The sequence below is a fragment of the Verticillium dahliae genome, genomic scaffold (assembly GCF_000150675.1).
Source record: "Verticillium dahliae VdLs.17 supercont1.12 genomic scaffold, whole genome shotgun sequence".
Classification (NCBI taxonomy): domain Eukaryota; kingdom Fungi; phylum Ascomycota; class Sordariomycetes; order Glomerellales; family Plectosphaerellaceae; genus Verticillium; species Verticillium dahliae.
In genome coordinates, this window is record NW_009276943.1 from 839,850 (window position 1) to 857,295 (window position 17,446).

The window sequence follows — 17,446 nt, forward strand, 5'->3', positions numbered from 1 at the left end:
CCAAGGCCATGCGCCACGCAAGCCCGCCAGAATGCGGGGAGGAAACAGAAGAGTCTCGCCTCCTTGCCCCCCAAATTGCTCCTGCTCCAGTGTACCCAAATCCCACTGCCGGACCATGTTCCACGCTTGGCGAAGCCTTGGCAGCCTCGACGTCCACGGAGGCTGCCGAGCTTCGCACCTCGTCGTACTCTCTCTCTCTCCCTCTCGTCTGCGTCTCCCCTGAACCTTCTTTACCGCCCCCCCTCCCCGCGCGCGCCCAGGGCAAGGTTGCGCGCTCGGCGCATGCATGTCGTGTAAACCCGGCACACTCGGAATCCCTCGGCCAGATCAGAGCACAGCATCAACACCATCCATCGGACGTTGGGTCGGAACGAAGGCCGGGGACGAGCGTGTCCCGCTCGCCGACCACAGCTGTGTTTCCTTTCTCTGCCATGTGGAGACTCCGGGGGGGAGGAGTTGGGGAGTTTGGGGGCGATCGGCGGGCGGGCCCCCCGAACCCCAGGTGTCACAGCCCTCCCCCCCCTCCCGGCCGCCCAATGACGGCGGACGAACGGGACCCAACGTCGACGCAGAGCGCCGGAGTATCTCGGACGCAATTGCAAGAAATCGAACGATTCCACTTTCCCTGGCGGGGGATGGGGGGGCAGTTCCCCCTTTTTTTTTTCAACGCCGTAGCAGTGGCCCGTTATTACTGATGGCGGAATGCGCTGCGATTCACGGCCTGTCGCAACAGACATGGATCACCCCGCAGTGTGGGCGAAGCACGAGCGAAGCAGAGGCCGTCCTTTTCTTATTGCTTAGCTAGGTATAAACAAGGGTTCTCAAGGAAAGCAAAGTCGATCCATTTTATTGCAGTGCACGTTGCAACGTGATATGTATGTATGTATGTATGTAAGCCGGTCATGTACAAATCCGTCGACAAGTGGTGGAGCAAAACACAACAAGGGGTCTCAAAACCCCCCAAAACACTATGTCAAGATGACGTTCATCTTGAGAGGGACAAGGAGAAACCATCCGCCCACCGCCCACCGCCCACCGATGCAACCGCCCGCTCGCCTGCCCAACCACTTACTCGCTCTCTGCCGCAAACTCCGGCAAGAAAGCCGCTGATGCATCCGTGACTGGCGCCCTCGTGAACTCCGCCCCCGTGATAATGTGAGAGGAAAATATAGATCAGGAAAAAGATGATGAACAAGAAGAAGAAGAACAAGAAGAAACCGGAGAGGTTGACTCCCTTACAGAGAGTTGCAGGCGTTCTCGATGAGGTTGATCTCGCCGGGGAAGTTCTGGGTGATGCGCGAGTTGAACTTCATGACGCTCTTGGCCTTGATGTAGTTGGCGAGGTCAATGTAGACGGGCTGCTTGACGACGTTCCAGGCAATGTTCTGGTTGCAGGGAGGGGTAGTCAGGGAGCCCGAGTACTGGAACACGGCGGACTTGGCGAGGTGGTTCTTGAGCTCGTTGAAGGACAGGGGGCCGGTCTTGGTCAGGGTGCCGGGGTCACGAATGTCGTTGAGGTTCTTGAAGACATTGGGCCAGAGCTTCAGAGCCTGGCTGGCGTTGCCAACCTCAATGAGGAAACCCACGACGGAAAGGGACGCATCTGCAAGGAACGTGTCAGGTGGGTGTGCATGCCAGTGAGCGTACTGGTAGGTGGTACGAGGAGGAGGGTCAGGGGGGGCGAGGGGTCCTGGAGTCTTGGCACCACTATATATGATATAAGGTGGCCATGCGCCTAGGGGAAAGGGGAAAGGGGAGATAGCTGTGCAACAACTTAAGGTTCCAACAAATTAAGGTTGCACAGCCCCGAAGCACAACCACATGGTCTGGACGGAGACCAGGAAGCATCCGAGTGCGTGATATACAGAACAAGAAAACACAGAATCAGACTTACCGGCAGCTTGGAAGACAAAGTGCACCTCCATGGGGTAGTGCTCGCTGTCCACGCGGTGCTCGCTCGGCGTGTGGAAGTGGAACTGGACGAGGTTGTACGTCTTGCCGCTGCGAACCAGAGTGCCGTTCGCAACAACCTCGACGGTGCTGCCTAGGTTCAGGAACTTCGCGCCCGTGTTGGGAACCGTGTCAATGTTGAACCCGAGGCTGCTGCCAGCCACCGTCTTCCAGTCTGACGAGGCGAGGTTGATGGGGCTTTGGTTCTTGCCCTTGGCACAGTTGATGTTACCAGGGGCCAGAGCGTGCCAGTTCAGCGGGCCGTCGAGTTCGTTGAAGCCAAAATCGGCAACGTGAACCTCGTCGACGCTCCGGGGGAAGAAGGTTGTGCCGTGGTCACAGATGGCAGCGGCCAGGGTGGCCAGGGTGGCGAGAGCGAAGAAGGACTTCATGGTGAAAAGGGGGAGGATGAGGCTTGGGAAGCGGTTGAAGGAGTATAAACGGCGTTGAAGGATGAGCAAGAGACGTGAGCCAGAGCCACAAGAACAGAGAGATGCAGTTCAGAGAATCTGAGTAGAGAAGAGGAGCTGTGCGAGTTGTTGCGTGATGAGGCAGTGGAACAAACGTTTCTAAGCTGCGGGTTCACCCCAGGGTTTTATACCCAAGAGTCTCCGCGCTGTCGACATCATGGCCATGTTGCCAGCTGCATAGCCATGCATGGCCAGAGACGGCATGTTGCAGTCGACGCTGTGGGTGACAGGTCGTCGATGAGTGCCGAGTATGCCAAGTCTCCTCTGAGGGGCAGGGTCGTATCGGAAAGCCCCAGGGGCCGGAGGGACGGGAGAGAGGGGTGTGGTTGATGGAGAATATTTCGCAGTCGAGATCAGGGATTCGACATCGATGGGATCGCGCTGCGCCCACCATCGGCTTCGGGCGCACGAGGGCTCGCGCTGTGGCCAAAGAGGCAAGTGCAAGGACTGTCGGTGCCGTGATCCGGTATCAGCCAGGCTGTTTTGCAGTGTGCCAGCACGTCAGCTCAGCTGAGCTCACTCGCCTACCCGTGTCTCGCTCTCCCGTGGTCGACAATGAGGCCTCAACCAGGCAGCTCAGCCGTCAGATGGCAGGCGGGATGGGAACATCTCGAGCGTCGTTGTTCGACGCTTAGTGAGCGTCGTTGTTCGACGCTTAGTGAGCGTTGGTGGTGGAGTAATTGCTGTTGCAGCGTATTCGCATAGCATTGGTGGAGAAGCTTTTTTGTGTGCCCTTGGTTCCAGGATGATTAACCTTGAACCAAACTATCCGAGTCCAGAACTACCTACCTTAGGTAGAGGACCCCAAGGACCCCAACCCGGCGCCAACGCAGTGCGATGAGATGAACGAAACCCCTCGTCAACTGCTTACCTTAAGTGGTATCATGGAATGCTTGGCATCCAAGGCACCTACGTTCGGGAGTGGACATGAGTGAGCTCGTCAGCGCTCTCCGATGTGGCTGTGAGGCTGGCTGACCGGGGCCACGTACGGATTGGGACAATCCCCCCCTCTTAGTATCGCCAGATCTTGGCAGAGCGCCGGAGCCAAGACACCGAGAGTACGGTAGACAAAGCTTATGAAAGTTGTCGTCGCAAAAAAACTGCTCGAATAGACAAAGTCACAGGGGTTGCTGTGCTGAGTTCATTTTCTTCGTCGGTTGCAATATATTGCGAAGGAGGCGCGGTGAGTCCGTAGGCAACTCCACAACCGCCCACCTCAGGCGGCTTCACAGCTCGGCGAGAACGATGTCCTGTCTTCAGCGCACGCGCCGGGCACATGACTCTGTCACGTCCTTGCTCTAAGGCACCTCGCCTCTCGCGGAATCTACTTTCGGGCGCAGATTGGTGCCTTGCAGGTCTACGACCAGACCAGCAAGCTGCAGGCCGGGTCAACGGCACTGATCAGCCCCTATTCGTCCCATGTCGGAGAGCTCCCAACGAGCTCTCCATTTTTTCAGACAAGAAAGGCAAGCAGGGCATTCTGGGACGGGACTCCCAGATTCCTGGGATTGCTGAGGTCAGCAGAACCGTCTCAACTAACCTTACCTTGACAAGTCTCCCTACCTCCAGTCGCGACCACCTAACAACGTTACCTTCACTAGCTTATCAGGGTACCTTGGTTGAAATGTCGGTCAGATAGAGTGATGCAATGTAAGCAGCCACACATGAAGTTTGGTGCCTCTCCATGGTCGCGCGCTTTCCCAGGTGTTGTGCTCGGACGGTACGGCTAGTCATCTGCCATCGTAGTGCTCGCCCTGTCAACCCTGTCATTCATTGTCAGGACCCAGACCCGTCGGCGTCGAAGGCGAAGTGTGAGGTGAGACATGCTTGTCACTTGACGGTCTCGTGTGAAGTAGAGTAAGCTTGTCTTGGCGACCGGTCAAACGGGCTGCCAACGCCACACATGGTGGGGAGCAGCACGGTTTGGTAGAACTGCTGGAATCTTTAGCGTCAGCTCGTACTCGTGCTGACATTCATGCTTTGTTTTCCACTCTTTCGCTTCTTCCCTGACATGCACATGCGACCACTGCAGATGCGGCGGGCGACAAGGGTCGCCAGTGGTCAGCAGAAACACCGGGACACATTCCCGGCCCGGCACCCCACTGCGGCTGGATCGGCCGGGCTGGCCCGAATCTACACATCTTCACAGACCTGTCGAATGGAAGGCCGGGCGTGACAATCGTGGGAATCGAGGAGGATTCGGAGGCGGCGCCATATTCTGCACGACGGTCCCGCACTCGCGCCGTCGCCGTCATCAGCTCAAGCCCAAGCTCCCTGCCGCAGCAGATGTGTAACTGCCTTCCGCTTTGGCACCGCAACACAATGTCATGGGTCGTCGGGCGTAAGAGTGGCTTCGAAACAAAAAAAAACAACAAATCAGCCAAGGCAGGGCAGCAGGCCATTGGTGCGGCGGCATCTCTTGGACTTTACCGCGTCCGGCCCGCTCCCCTGGCGGCTGCCGTCGTCCTTCTGTGTCTGGCAAGGCTGTCTTTTGTCAAAGCGGATGCTGCCATCTACGCCGCGGGATGCCTATGCGGACTTGTCGCCTCACGCCTACATATGGGAGGCGACTATGGCCGCCGATAACGCGGCAAAATGCTGAATGATGCACCACAGGGGTGCCTTATTAGGTCACGGCCGAGACAACCTGGGGTCGTTTCAGGCAGGCGCTGGTTGGGAGCAAGGCCTTTGCTGTGCATTTCTCGCTCGCATCTCGCGTCTGGCGCATTGCTGCATCACGAGCATCTGCGCTTGCGCCTTGACTGTGTTGTGACCTGACCGCAGGCTTCATGTAGGATTCATCACAACGCCAATATCAGGCGTCCGCATGATGAGCCATCTTGGCAAGTGTTCTGGATTCCTTGGAAGCAGAAAACGCCCGGTCAAACTCAAATCTGACCTCCCTCTTTCGGTCCAAAGTTGCCATCAAGCCCCAGCTCTGTCGGAGGCTGTTGTTCTTGGCAGTGCTTTTATCCAATGTATTGTAGCAGTCGCTGACTCCGCCGTTTACGTCAGGGTGTCGATGTGTGCGCAATAAGCTTCTGGTTATGCTTACTGACTATGACCAATGGCAATCTTCCTTTCTTTCGAGTAGCCTGGTAGGTGGAAGTCATGTAGAGGGAGGGTATGGTTACATCACCGTCGGCTCTCGGATGCGGCATGTAGACGTCTCGTAGTTCAAGGTCCCTGTCGGGTTCGGTTTGCTCTGCTGCCCACAATAGGGAAGAAAGAAGCCTGAGAGCAGTGTCAGCTGGTCAGCTTTGAGGTGTCAATATCATTCTTTCCAGGCTTCTTTCCCAGGCAATCGGATTGTGCCTCGTGCCACTCACTTGCTCGCTAGAGTAGATTCCTGAATCCTCAAAGCCTGATGAATGGATTTACCAACCAATGACATTCGTCTTCGTGGTTGAATGATACTGCTCATGTCGGATTTTGTTATATGACGCCTGCTTTCCTCATAGGTTTCGGCGAACAGCAGCGTCTGGCTGTGATTGAGCATGACGACCACCTGGGTCGTCAACGTTGAACGCGGTCGGGGCTCAGTTGATGGGTTACACAAAGGCTCTAGTCAGCTCACAGAGTTGTCGTCATGGATCACATGCTCCCCCCCAGAATTATTGTTGTGCCGTCTCAAGAGATTGAAGTACTAGGTAGCATAGCCAGGCTATGTCCGATACTCGTCATGGCGTGTGTCAGACGTGGCTCGAAGGTGTACGTTGTACAGAGATATCTGAGAGCTCGGATGACGCGTCGAAGTCGAGTCCGACCTCGTCGAGGTGCCATGCTGGACAAGGTCGAGGACGGTTCGCCGCCTGTCTTATGCGTGCGACGAGTCGGGTGTTGAATATGCAGTGAAGCTCCGGCGATATCGTGCGGTCACAATCTGACCTCTCACGGACCCGACATAGTAGAATCCACAGCATGGCTTGTGCGGGGCCGTAACATGGTGATACTGTGTACCAGCTCACCCGTGCGTGAACTTGGTCGGCGCCACGTCTATGTACCAGAGGAAATGCCTTCGGGGCAGGTTCGAGTCATCGGATTCCGTGGCATCAAAATGTCCTTCTTTATGCCTTGCTGCCGATGCTACCTTGGGGAACCGCTCACTTCGCTTCATCTCGGTTTCGTTGAGAGAGAACCTTCTGCTGGATCATGCATTGATGTAGGGAAGGGAACTCAAAGCTCATAATGTTCATCATGAGGCATGTAACTTCTGGAGACTAAGTGTCCGCCTCGTCATTTCCACTAGGTGAAAGAGCGCCGAGCATGGCTCTCAAGTTGCTGCTGTGTGAGGAATGAAATTTTGAGGAATAAAATTTACCGGGAAAATGAACATCTGGCCTACAGAGCGTCGACCTGGGACCGGTCATTGTAAAAGAGTCCAACGGACATTTCTCTTGGCCACCGCCAGGATTTGACCGATAGAGGGAGCAGGCTGTGACCAACAGTTGCTCAAGCTTCAGCAAATCTAATTCAATTGTGGCGGGGCGAGAGTAGCCTGGCCATTCGAGTGACAGAGACGCTATGGATGGCTCGTGAATCGTGAGGAGCGCGGTTCTGAGTTCAGGAGAGCGTACGAACACTGGAGGAAAGAGGTTACATGTGAAATCCATGTCTCCGACTTTCCCGCTTTCAGTACGTCACCCAGTACCAGACCACCTGCTAGAGCTGATGTTTCATCCGACCCCTGGCAGGTTGCGATCTGGCTGCTGTGGGGAGATGAGGAGGCTAGACAGTGCCTCCCTTCACAGCTTAAGGCCCAATGCAGGTCGCGCTCTGCCCCCTCAACCAGGCCTGGTACATTCGAGAAAAAGGGTCTCTCTCCCGTCAGGATACTAGCCCTTGGGTCGATTCTCATGATAGAAATGTCTCCTTTTCTCTGATGTAAAAGCTTACGAGCCGATTCATCATGGTGGCCCTTGCTGCGGGCCTAAAAGTGCCGGAATGAAGCCTCCTTGCATACATGTACGCGTCTTCACTAGAATTCCAAGCAATGGCGCCCGAACCGGGTAAGGTGGCAAGAGGTCAGGCCATGCATGCATACGCACGTACACCGGAGTCTGGGTGCGTACAACGACGGGCCGTCAAAAGATGATTCGGTCGACGAAGAATAAGGTATCTTCAGAGTGTCCGACATGAGTCTGGCACAACCCTGCCTGCCCTTGGAAGTTGTCTGGCAATGCGCGACAAGGTTAAGAGACTTGATGGGGTCGTTCGCCTGGCGACGGCTAGGTTTATTTGCGACCATGCCAACATGGAAACTTGTCCGCCGAGCGTGGACGTCAGAGAGACGAGATTCAGGGCGAGAGGCCTAAATATAGGAAAAGCCCACGGACTCGAGCTCCCTGGCCATATAAGAGTTCAGGGCCTATAATGTCTACTCCCAGTTGATGACACGTGGGTCGAGTTTTCATTGAGCCGTCTGTCGTGGTTGCATCCATTTGGTGCTCGAATCTGTGCGTTTAATAGGCGCTGCCCTGGAGGTGCCCGACAATGTGCACATACACACTCGATAACTGCCACTGCTAGCAAAGGCTAGATGTACAGTGTGGTGGGGTGACGTGAGAGCTCAGTAGAGCGAGCCGATGCAATACGAGGTTCCGTCGCCCTGCCGCTTGCAGAAGGGAGCTTTCGGATGCTGTCGGCCTCCGTCGTTACAAATGACAGGGGAAGGAACATGCTGATCGAACGGAACGTTTGAGAGCCTGCCACCGTCGTAAACTCGCCCCTCTGGCCAGGTATACGAAGAAGCGCCGTTGCAAAATGACGATCAGTACTCGCAAAGGCAAGAGCCGTCCGAGAGAATATGGATTGCGAGGCGAGCAGTGCATGTGTTGGTTTTCAGATTTCCACAGGGGGACGATGATTCGAGAGAGAGGAAATCGGGAAGCCTCAAGCTCCCTCGACAACAGCAGTCACAATTGCTGCTGATGCAGAAAGCTTGTCGCATGGCAGGGAGGCAGACGCAAAGGGCTTGTACCTCATCTTACAAGATCACCTATTGATTGGTGATGGTTCTCCTGCATTCGACAGCAGGGAGAGAATGCGGACAGACACCGTCTCAGTGATCTCTCGGGTTCGTGTGGAAAGTCCGGTCCGTCAAGTTGCCGTACTTCTACATACGCAGTAGCGTGGGGAATGGGTCCCTCTGATCAGGATCTCGACAAGGTACCAGTACCCTTGGTGGAGACGCGGCGTGCGTTGGGTGTCAAGGATCTCTTGGCCGTGGGCTTTGTATGGTTTCCCAGTGTTTCCCCTGATGTTCCTCTGCGTCGATTCATCTGATGGCCAAGTGCTCGTTAGTCCCACCACAGCCAGCCCCTGTCGCGTCCTGTCAGGTTCAGGAGGCCAGATCAGTGACAAAGGACAGCCGGGCAGCCGCGCGTTGCTGCCGCCGAGCATGTCGACGAAGGTTCTTGACAATCATCAGACAGTCTCTCGCTAGCTTCAGCTCTTGCGTGTGATGAACGGAGGTGCGGGAGATCGAAATCGTCGCCAGCTTTGATGATGTAGGGCCAGGTCGGGGAATCCTTTTGATGACCAAGTCATGCTCGTGTTAAGGATTGATGAGACGCTGATGGACAGGCAGTACCTGGTTCATCTGGATTGCAGCAATGAGCAGGAGCCTTGCACTGGAACCCCCATCAACCCATTTCCCATCCCGACAGGCCCTAGTCTAGCGCCATTCCGATCAATGCCAACTCGAGGGGCTCATGTCCAATTTGAACGCGAGCTTTGCTGGCTGCAGCCTCAACGCGGTCGCTCTTGCATCGTGCAGTCAGCATGGGAGGCAAGACAAGGGGGACAGCGGAGAGAAGATACACAGAGAGACGAGGAGAAGGGAAGGGGGGTTCATTACACATGCATGGTACATATTTGTACTGGACAGGATGCACTTCAGGTACCTGAGGTAAGGTGAGGTACCTAGGTAGGCACCTGTCCATGTACGTGCAGCATACATGTAGGCGGTTCACTCCATACAGTATGAGCGTCCTACATGTCTGAAATGCGATAAGTAAATTTCCCTGTGAGAAGACTGTGAGAACGGAGCCAAAGAAAAAGGCGATACATGTAGATTCGGATGACCAACGGAGCCTGTGCTATGGCGGTTTCATTCGGCAACAACAGCCCGGCCTCTCAAGGGCAGAAGCCGCGACCGACCGGCCGGATGTTTGCGAGCAGGCGTCTTGAAGCCGATCATCAGGTACAATGTACACGTACAGGTTCAACGAATAAATAAAAGGGGCACTTGCGCAAGCGGTTCACCATTTTGTCGACACTAGATCGTTAGCACCATCTCGTCAATCGATAGCTTTTCGACACAGGCACAGGCCGAAATAGAGTACGGTGCTCCACTGATGACCGTGTCGCGTCTGTAAACACAAGCCGGGTGCGCGCCCTGTGCGAGACCCCCCGAAGGAGCGAGGCGAGCATGTCGGGGCTTCCTACCTACCACCCGTGCCGTCCTAGGCAAGTTCCAAGCCAGCAAGCCAGGCACCACTGTGGCCGGCGGGCGGATAGCAGGAAGCCTGCTCTCGCACTACATAATGTCTCACACATGGTGTCAGGGGCGGGCCACTGGGAAGTCGCACAGTGTCGCTGCAAGTGGGCCCCCCTGAGCTCCGTAGTGGCGTAGCAAGGTAGCGTCCCTGCCTGTGATGCAGATTCGCTTGGTCGGCCAGAGGAGCCAGACAGACAGAGACGACACACCCAGGCGGGCGGAGGACCACCAAAGAGCAAGGACGATACGGAAACCTTCACAATCTTACCATTTCGACCCCGACTTGCGTACTCCTTTCCTCCCTTCTCCCCTCTGCGTTTTCGTCCATCATCATCATCGTTGCCAACAACGAAGAGGGATCGTGACTGTTCCTTCGCTCTCCCCCTCCTAGCCTCGTCTCATTCTTTCTTTCGTTCCCCGTACTCCTTTCCCCCCTCCCCCCCTCGACGGCGACACCCCTCCCCTTTCAAACGTGCCACTCATCAGCCAGACAGACCTGAATCCGCTCAAAGGTTCTGTCCATTCTCTACGAATCGCTTCGCCAACAGCATTTGCCCTCCACGAACCCGAGCGTACCCTGCCAGAAACGTCCTGGTCTCTTGTCGTCCATTCTATTTCTTTTCGATCGCATCTTTTATCGGCTCTACAGCGTACTGCACCATTGCCATCCATCCTCCCTTTCCGTCTTCTCCGTGACGACGTAGAACATCGACGCCTGCCCACATCACCCATCTCTTCCGACAGTTGCGAGGCTCCTCCACCAAGGCTTTGTCCTTGTCTATATCAGGCCTGTCAATATTTTGAGAGATCCTGTCCCTCATTCTGCTTGGGTATCCAACCAGACAAAGCGCTCTGGCCCTCCGACGTGCTTGAATCACTGGAGAGCTCCTGAACCAATTTCGCCATCGAGGGATCGTCTCGCCAACAGCCAGGTGTCAGACCTACAAAACTCGTCGACGGTGACGGTGGGATTGCTCGTAACAGTCCAAATCGACATCACATAACCACTCGTTATTACATACTGCCCCTACCCCCTTTCGGCCGCAGGCGACCTTCGATTCATTAGACGTTACTCGCCTTTCACTGTTCAAGCAGAGAAGTAACCGCAACCGCGACAGGCTCGATTCAGGCCTCGTTGTTTCTTTTCCCCAAGGTTAGCAGCCCTCGCCCTCCCGTACCCCGGAATTCCTCAACGCGAGACTTCTGTGCTACCCTGCTTTCCTTCTTGAACTTCGGCTGACCCGCTGCGCACCACAGATTGCTCTCTATCTCGCTGTCTACCTCACATTGAACGGTACTCGTAGCGTTACGATCCGCAACCCCGTTCCTTGTGAGCCTAGTCGGACAGGTCCACATTTGCCTCCCGACGGCTAAGAAAGGAATTCTTGTTGTGACCTGTTGTAAACTTGTCAGGAATATGGCTGCCTTGGTCCAGACCTACCCCCAACAGACTAGCACCGTTACCGTTCTCCAGGCTAGGCCGACAGCCAACAATATGCTTCCCTCTCAAGCTCATGCTAACCAGCAATACATGGCTGGCCAGCAGGCTCAGAGAAACTTCTCAGGCGGTATGGCGGGTTCCTCTGCCTATCGGGGCAGCGTTGGGCCCATCCAGCCCTATGTGTTCACAAGTGCTCCCAACCAGAACACGAACGTCTCGTATCAACAATACGGGGGCTACCGAACGGCATCCTCTCCTGCTGTGCCCACGACACAGAACATGACCTACGCGCACGATCCCAGGTCCAGATACGCAGCCAGCGGCCCCGTTGCATCGTACAATAACTCCATGGGTGCTGGGAAGAGTGGCTCGAGGGATGACTCGTCTATCCCCCAACCCCGAACCATCCAGCCTGCCCCGCGGCCTCAATCGGCATACCTGACAGGCGCGCCCATGCAAATGACGTTTGCTCAAGCCGCCGCAATGCGGCCAGCCCCTGATAGATACAGGCGCCCAAGTATCCAGCAGCAACAGCAGGTCCGACAGCACAGCGCCGGTCCCTCGGGCTCTGGCATGGCCGCCATCGGTCACCACTACAGCGCTCATGGCACAACCGATAGGACGAACGCTCCCGTCGTCGGCTCCCGTCGCCCTGCAGCCAACAATCGACCCAGTAGTTATTACAACCCTGCTGACGATCTGCAATTGAATCGCCAGGCCGCTGAGGACGCCAAGCGTCCCAGGCGACGCAGCGTCCACACGCTCGATTCTGCCGACCAGCCTAAGTCTTTAGCCCCACAAGAGGTGGCGCCAACCCAAGAGCGCGTCCCAACACCCAAGAATGGCAAAAATGGGGAACAGAAATCCCTCCGCCTTGTGCCTGGTGAAGCCAGCACCCACATTCGCAATGGAAGCTCTGAAAGCCTCGTTTCCAGCCGGAGCAGTCACTCTCGACCAACATCAGTAAGTACAGATATGCCCAGTTTTCAATGTTGCCTCCCTCGGCCGATTGCCCAATCACGTAATCCACCCGGCTGCAGGTAACCCTGCAATCAGCCTGCTAACAAGGATGTTTCCTCCAGTCCGCCAACCGCAACGTACCAGCCCCCACTGGCAACCCCTCCTCCTTGTCCATCACTTCGAATCCTGATGAAGGGTCAGTGAAGCAAGACCACCCCAAACTTGTCAACATCCCTCCCCGAAACTCATCGTCAGATGCTTCCAAACGTACCCTCAACCCGTCCCCCCTCTCCAGACCGGTGACCATGGGCGACACGGCTGCGCAGAAGACGGCTTCCCCTTCAGGCGAAACTCCGCAGCAATCGGCGACCAACATGAGCAGCCCAGCTGCCCAGCACCTGGCGGCTATCAACCAGAAGGGTGCCAGGTCGAAGAGCAAGACGTCGAGGCTGCGACGAGCCTTCTCTTTTGGCAGTGCCGCTGATTTCAAGAAGGCTGCCGAGCCCAGCGGCGAAGCGACTGCTGATGCTGCCGCCACAGACAAGACCGAGCCGTCCCGTCTGCACAAGGAGCCTAATGCGGACGAGCTCTACGATGCGGAGCAAGCTGCGATCGCGAAGAAGCAGGAGGAGGGCGGTCTCGGCAACAGTATCTATGGTGGAAGATTCTTTACTGGTTCTACGGACAACCTGTCCGTCTCTTCGACGGCGTCGTCGGCGTCCATCATGATCCGGAAGATGGGCCGTGGGATGAAGAAGAGCACTCGCTCGCTGGTCGGACTATTTAGGCCCAAGTCCGTCGTTGGAGTGCCTGCTGCGGACGGCCCCCTGACGCCCGAGGGCAGCCAGGCGGCCGTGTCGATGATCACAGTTGAGGCTGAGAGAGTCAATGTCAACCCTGATCCCAAGGCCCAGAACGGCGGCGGCACTGGCTTCCCGCACCTGGAGCGTAACTCGATGGATCTCTCCAACGCACCCAGCATGGTCTCTGAACGAGAGCGGTTGGGAAGTTCCGGCACAGACAACTCTGGCAATCGCAAGAGCATTGTTGGGGGAGATCGTGAACGCGCCGAGGTCTTGGCTGCCGTCCGCAAGGGCATTCTCAAACACAATGCTGGCGCCGCTAGCCCAGCACGCGAGAAAGGTTCGCCTTTCGAGCTCCCTGTCATCCCAACCGTATCGGATTCGCCCATATCGAGCGCCCCCAGCACGCCCAACGATGAGACGCCTGGCCACAAGCGCACAGGGTCCGTTGCCATTGGCAGCGAAGATTACTTTGTCTCGGCACTGAGGCTTCGTCAGGATACAAAGAGTGCACCGACGACTCCTCAGGGGTCTGCTAGGCGAAATGCCACCTTTTCGCCCAGACTCATCTTCCACGACACGTGGCCGAGCGGCGAGTACGATCGCAGGGGTGACATTGCCACTTGCAACCGCCTCACGCCCATGCTGGCGCAGCAAATCAAGGAGGAGCTCAACTCGTTCAAAATGGTGAGTTGACTATACGGCCCATGCTGGTTTGGCAGACAGATTACTAATACGACATAGGAAATGGAGGTCCACGAGAACTCGAAGATTTATACGCACTTCTTCTAACGACGGCTACGCCTCTTGAACAGCACGATGAAGAAATCTTGTCAGCATTCTGCTTCTTGATGAGGGGCTCTGGACCTGATTCATGTATTCGCACCTCATTTTCATTCCGTCCAAGGCGTTTGGGGTCAGCATAGTACGGTGTCAGGGCGTTTTTCCTTATCAAATTCATTTTCCTCTTTCTGAGATTCGCTCATTCTGCTCGACCAGCCGTATGGTCTCCTTCCAAGGGGAGTTCTGGATCAAAGACGTCGTTTGGCCAGTAATGTCAGAAGAGCGGCCGACAGTGTCAAACATGTGGCGTCGGCTAGAGCACGCAAGACGAGGGCCAGAAGACGGCCTGTCTGAAGCTGGACAGACTCACGAGACGAGAGTCCGTGGCGGTCAGCACAGCATGCACACATTGTCTTAGGTTGGCTCGGGCCAACAAGGCCTTGATGCGGCGCCTACCTGAAAAGGCTGGCTGAGGCCCGGCCCGAGGCTCCCTCGCGCGGGTTTTCGCGATGGGTCATCGAGAAAAAAAAGACGGCAGGCTAGACATGGCAGCAGTAGTAGCTGGCAGGGGAGGATCAGGTTCGGTCTCGAGTCTTACTTTCACTTATTTCGCGTTTGAGACCCATCTAGTGCAATGGAAGAAAAAAAAAACAAGAAAACAGAAGAGCGTGTGGTTCTCTCATCAGCAAAGCTGTATTCATTTCATCGAACCTTGCCATGATGCGGTGAAGTGAGTGGTAGTACGGTGAAACTACTAAGGTACAGGCAGTACATGTACGTAGTGAGCACCTTACCTGAAGGCACCTGCTATGTAGCCAGGTACCTAGGTAGGCAAGCCAAGCGAGCCAGAGGTGGTGTGCGAGTGAGACGGATGTGCTGCTGGACGATTGCATGATGCAGATGTGGACGAACCATGTCGTCAAGTTGGCCGGGTTGGCGATGGGATGGCTGGCTGACTGTGTGTGCAGCCGATGAGCGCGTTCCCGTGTTCCAAGCAAAGGAGATGGTGGTGGGGAGGCATCGGATCTCGAGGCCTCTCTGGTGTGGTCTGCTGCCATGCCGTTGGTACATGGTACTAGCGCAAGACAGCGATGCATGCGTGCCGGTCCACGGTCTCTGGATACGAAGAGAACTGTGGCTGGTTACGTACCTAGGGTAGGTTGGATCAGATCAGACAGCATGCGCTTTCTCGGCCCTGGAGGTACCGGTACATTGCTTTCTTTGCTTTTTTGTGCACGATGAGCTGCAGCACAAGGCTGCTTTAGGGTGATAACCCCCAATGAACCCCCACATGCCGATCACCCCTCGCTGCTGCGCGGCTACTGGCGGCAAGCGCCCGATTCCTCAGCCTCGTCTCCCCGCGATCGGGGACTAGGGGGTTTCATGATTGACGCAGGGCAGCCTGTGTGAAGGTGCCATCCTTCTTTTTTTCCCTCTGCTCTCCGAAACAGTCGAACTTTGCCTTTGCGTGAAGCAGCTGGCCGGCACGACATCTCGGTTCTACCCCATTTCTAAAGACGGACTTGATTCTCTCATCCCGAAGCCCGACATTTCGACTATTCACCATCATATCGACAATTCCTCACCGTGGCGAGACTCTGGTGGCTGTCAAGCCCTTCGAGCGCGCGGCTGGTCCGATCCTTTGCTTCGCTGTCTGCGCCCACAACGCCCATGGCGACTGATGCGAATGGCGCACCGGCGGCAGTTGCGGCGGCCGCCGCGCACCCCAACGCGGTAGAGCCGGGTCCGGGTAAGGCGGTCCTGCGAGGGCGAGCCTTTTACGAGAGCATCGGCAGCCCGAAATATGTGGTTGCGCCCATGGTGGCCCAGTCCGAGTTTGTACGTCTTCTGCCCTCTCAGCCAACGTCTTGGCTTCTGCTGACTTGTCGGCCACAGGCCTGGCGCATGCTAACTCGATCTTTCCTGCCGCCCTCTGAGCAATCGAGTATCTTGGCCTACACTCCCATGTTCCACGCACGCCTCTTCAAAGAGACGGAATCCTATCGAGAACAAAACTTTCAGCCTGTCAGACCCGGTGTCTCTGCGGCTTCCGAAGCGACGACGCCCACGCCCACGCCCTGGCTCGACGGCAACCCGACGATCGACCGTCCTCTCTTCGTCCAGTTCTGCGCCAACGACCCCGAAGCCCTCCTCGGTGCCGCCCAGCGCGCCGCTCCCTACTGCGACGCCGTCGACATCAACTTTGGCTGCCCCCAGGGCATCGCGCGCAAGGGCCACTACGGCGCGTTCCTCCAGGAGGACCAGGACCTCGTCTTCCGGCTCGTCAACACGCTGCACCGCCACCTGAGCATCCCCGTCACGGCCAAGATCCGCATCCTCGACACGCGCGAGGCGACGCTCGCCTACGCCCTCAACGTCCTCCGCGCCGGCGCCTCCATCCTGACGGTGCACGGCCGCCGCCGCGAGCAAAAGGGCCACCTGACGGGCCTCGCCGACTGGAGCACGATCCGCTGGCTGCGCGACCAGCTGCCGCCCGAGACGGTGCTCTTCGCCAACGGCAACATTCTCGAGCACGGCGACCTCGCCAGGTGCCTCGAGGCCACGGGCGCCGACGCCGTCATGAGCGCCGAGGGCAACCTCAGCGACCCGGGCCTGTTCGCGGCGCCGCCGGCCGACGCCGACGCCGGCCGGGCGTACTGGCGCGGCCGCGACGGCAAGGGCGGCTGGCGCGTCGACGAGGTCATGCGCCGCTACCTCGACATCCTGCACACGTACGTCGCCGGCGCGGCGCCGCCGCGGAGGCGGCCGCTGTTCCTGCCGGGCGACGATGCGGCATGGCTCGACCAGCCGGAGGACGACGACGCCGAGCAGCCGGCGCGGAAAAAGGTCAAGCGCGACGGCGGCGGCAAGAAGAAGGACAAGGTGACGAGCCCCAACTACGGCGGCATGCAGCCGCACATGTTCCACCTGCTGCGGCACTTTGTGTCGCGCCACACGGACGTCAGGGACATGCTCGCCAAGGCCCGGTCGGGGGACCTCGAGGCGTACGAGGCCATCCTGGCGGCTGTCGAGAGGAAGGTTGCCGAGGGTCTGCTGGAATACGAGCGGACGGACGGCAAGATGTTTGACGAGGAGAACGGTGTCACGGCTGCTGCTGCTGCTGCTGCTGCTGCTGCTGCTATGACGACGACTACGACGACGACTACGACTGCGGCTGAGAGCGCACAGGACGAGACGCTCGACGGCGAGAGCTCCGTGGCCACGGTCAAGCGGTGCAAGCGGCCGTGGTGGGTCGTGCAGCCGATCGTCAGGCCGCTGCCGAAGGAGGCACTGGCCAAGGGCGCCATCAGGCCAAGCAAGAAGGACCTGCAGAAGCTGGCGGAGGAAGAGGAGGCGGCGAGCAAGAGCCGAACGCTGACACCGGAGGGACAGCCTGTGGAGGGCAAGGGGCTGGAGGGCAAGGGGCTGGAGGGCAAGGGGCTGGAGGACAAGAGGATGGAGGACAAGAGGCTGGAGGACAAGGTGTTGGCTACAGACGACAAGCTGTTGGCAGGATAGGCTTGCCGCTGATCGAGAG

The 17,446-nt window shown here is 57.2% G+C and overlaps 4 protein-coding genes across 4 annotated transcripts; 3 read left to right on the forward strand and 1 right to left on the reverse strand.

The window, feature by feature from the left end:
• Positions 1 to 1,235: 1,235 nt before the first annotated feature.
• VDAG_06538 (carbonate dehydratase) lies at positions 1,236 to 2,342 on the reverse strand (the record flags this gene model as incomplete). Its single annotated transcript, XM_009658916.1, has 2 exons — positions 1,236 to 1,603; positions 1,895 to 2,342. The coding sequence occupies 2 exons, from the start codon at positions 2,340 to 2,342 to the stop codon at positions 1,236 to 1,238; spliced, it is 816 nt and encodes a 271-aa protein (XP_009657211.1).
• Positions 2,343 to 7,891: 5,549 nt separating this feature from the next.
• Positions 7,892 to 8,705, forward strand: VDAG_06539 (uncharacterized protein; the record flags this gene model as incomplete). Its single annotated transcript, XM_009658917.1, has 1 exon — positions 7,892 to 8,705. The coding sequence occupies exon 1, from the start codon at positions 8,559 to 8,561 to the stop codon at positions 8,703 to 8,705; it is 147 nt and encodes a 48-aa protein (XP_009657212.1). The 5' UTR covers positions 7,892 to 8,558.
• Positions 8,706 to 11,338: 2,633 nt separating this feature from the next.
• VDAG_06540 (uncharacterized protein) lies at positions 11,339 to 14,093 on the forward strand (the record flags this gene model as incomplete). Its single annotated transcript, XM_009658918.1, has 3 exons — positions 11,339 to 12,325; positions 12,445 to 13,812; positions 13,870 to 14,093. The coding sequence occupies 3 exons, from the start codon at positions 11,339 to 11,341 to the stop codon at positions 13,915 to 13,917; spliced, it is 2,403 nt and encodes an 800-aa protein (XP_009657213.1). The 3' UTR covers positions 13,918 to 14,093.
• Positions 14,094 to 14,821: 728 nt separating this feature from the next.
• On the forward strand, positions 14,822 to 17,427 carry VDAG_06541 (tRNA-dihydrouridine synthase; the record flags this gene model as incomplete). The annotated part of the gene is made up of 4 exons (XM_009658919.1): positions 14,822 to 15,063; positions 15,174 to 15,314; positions 15,522 to 15,747; positions 15,805 to 17,427. 4 exons carry the CDS (start codon positions 14,822 to 14,824, stop codon positions 17,425 to 17,427), a joined length of 2,232 nt encoding a protein of 743 aa, XP_009657214.1.
• Positions 17,428 to 17,446: the final 19 nt, after the last annotated feature.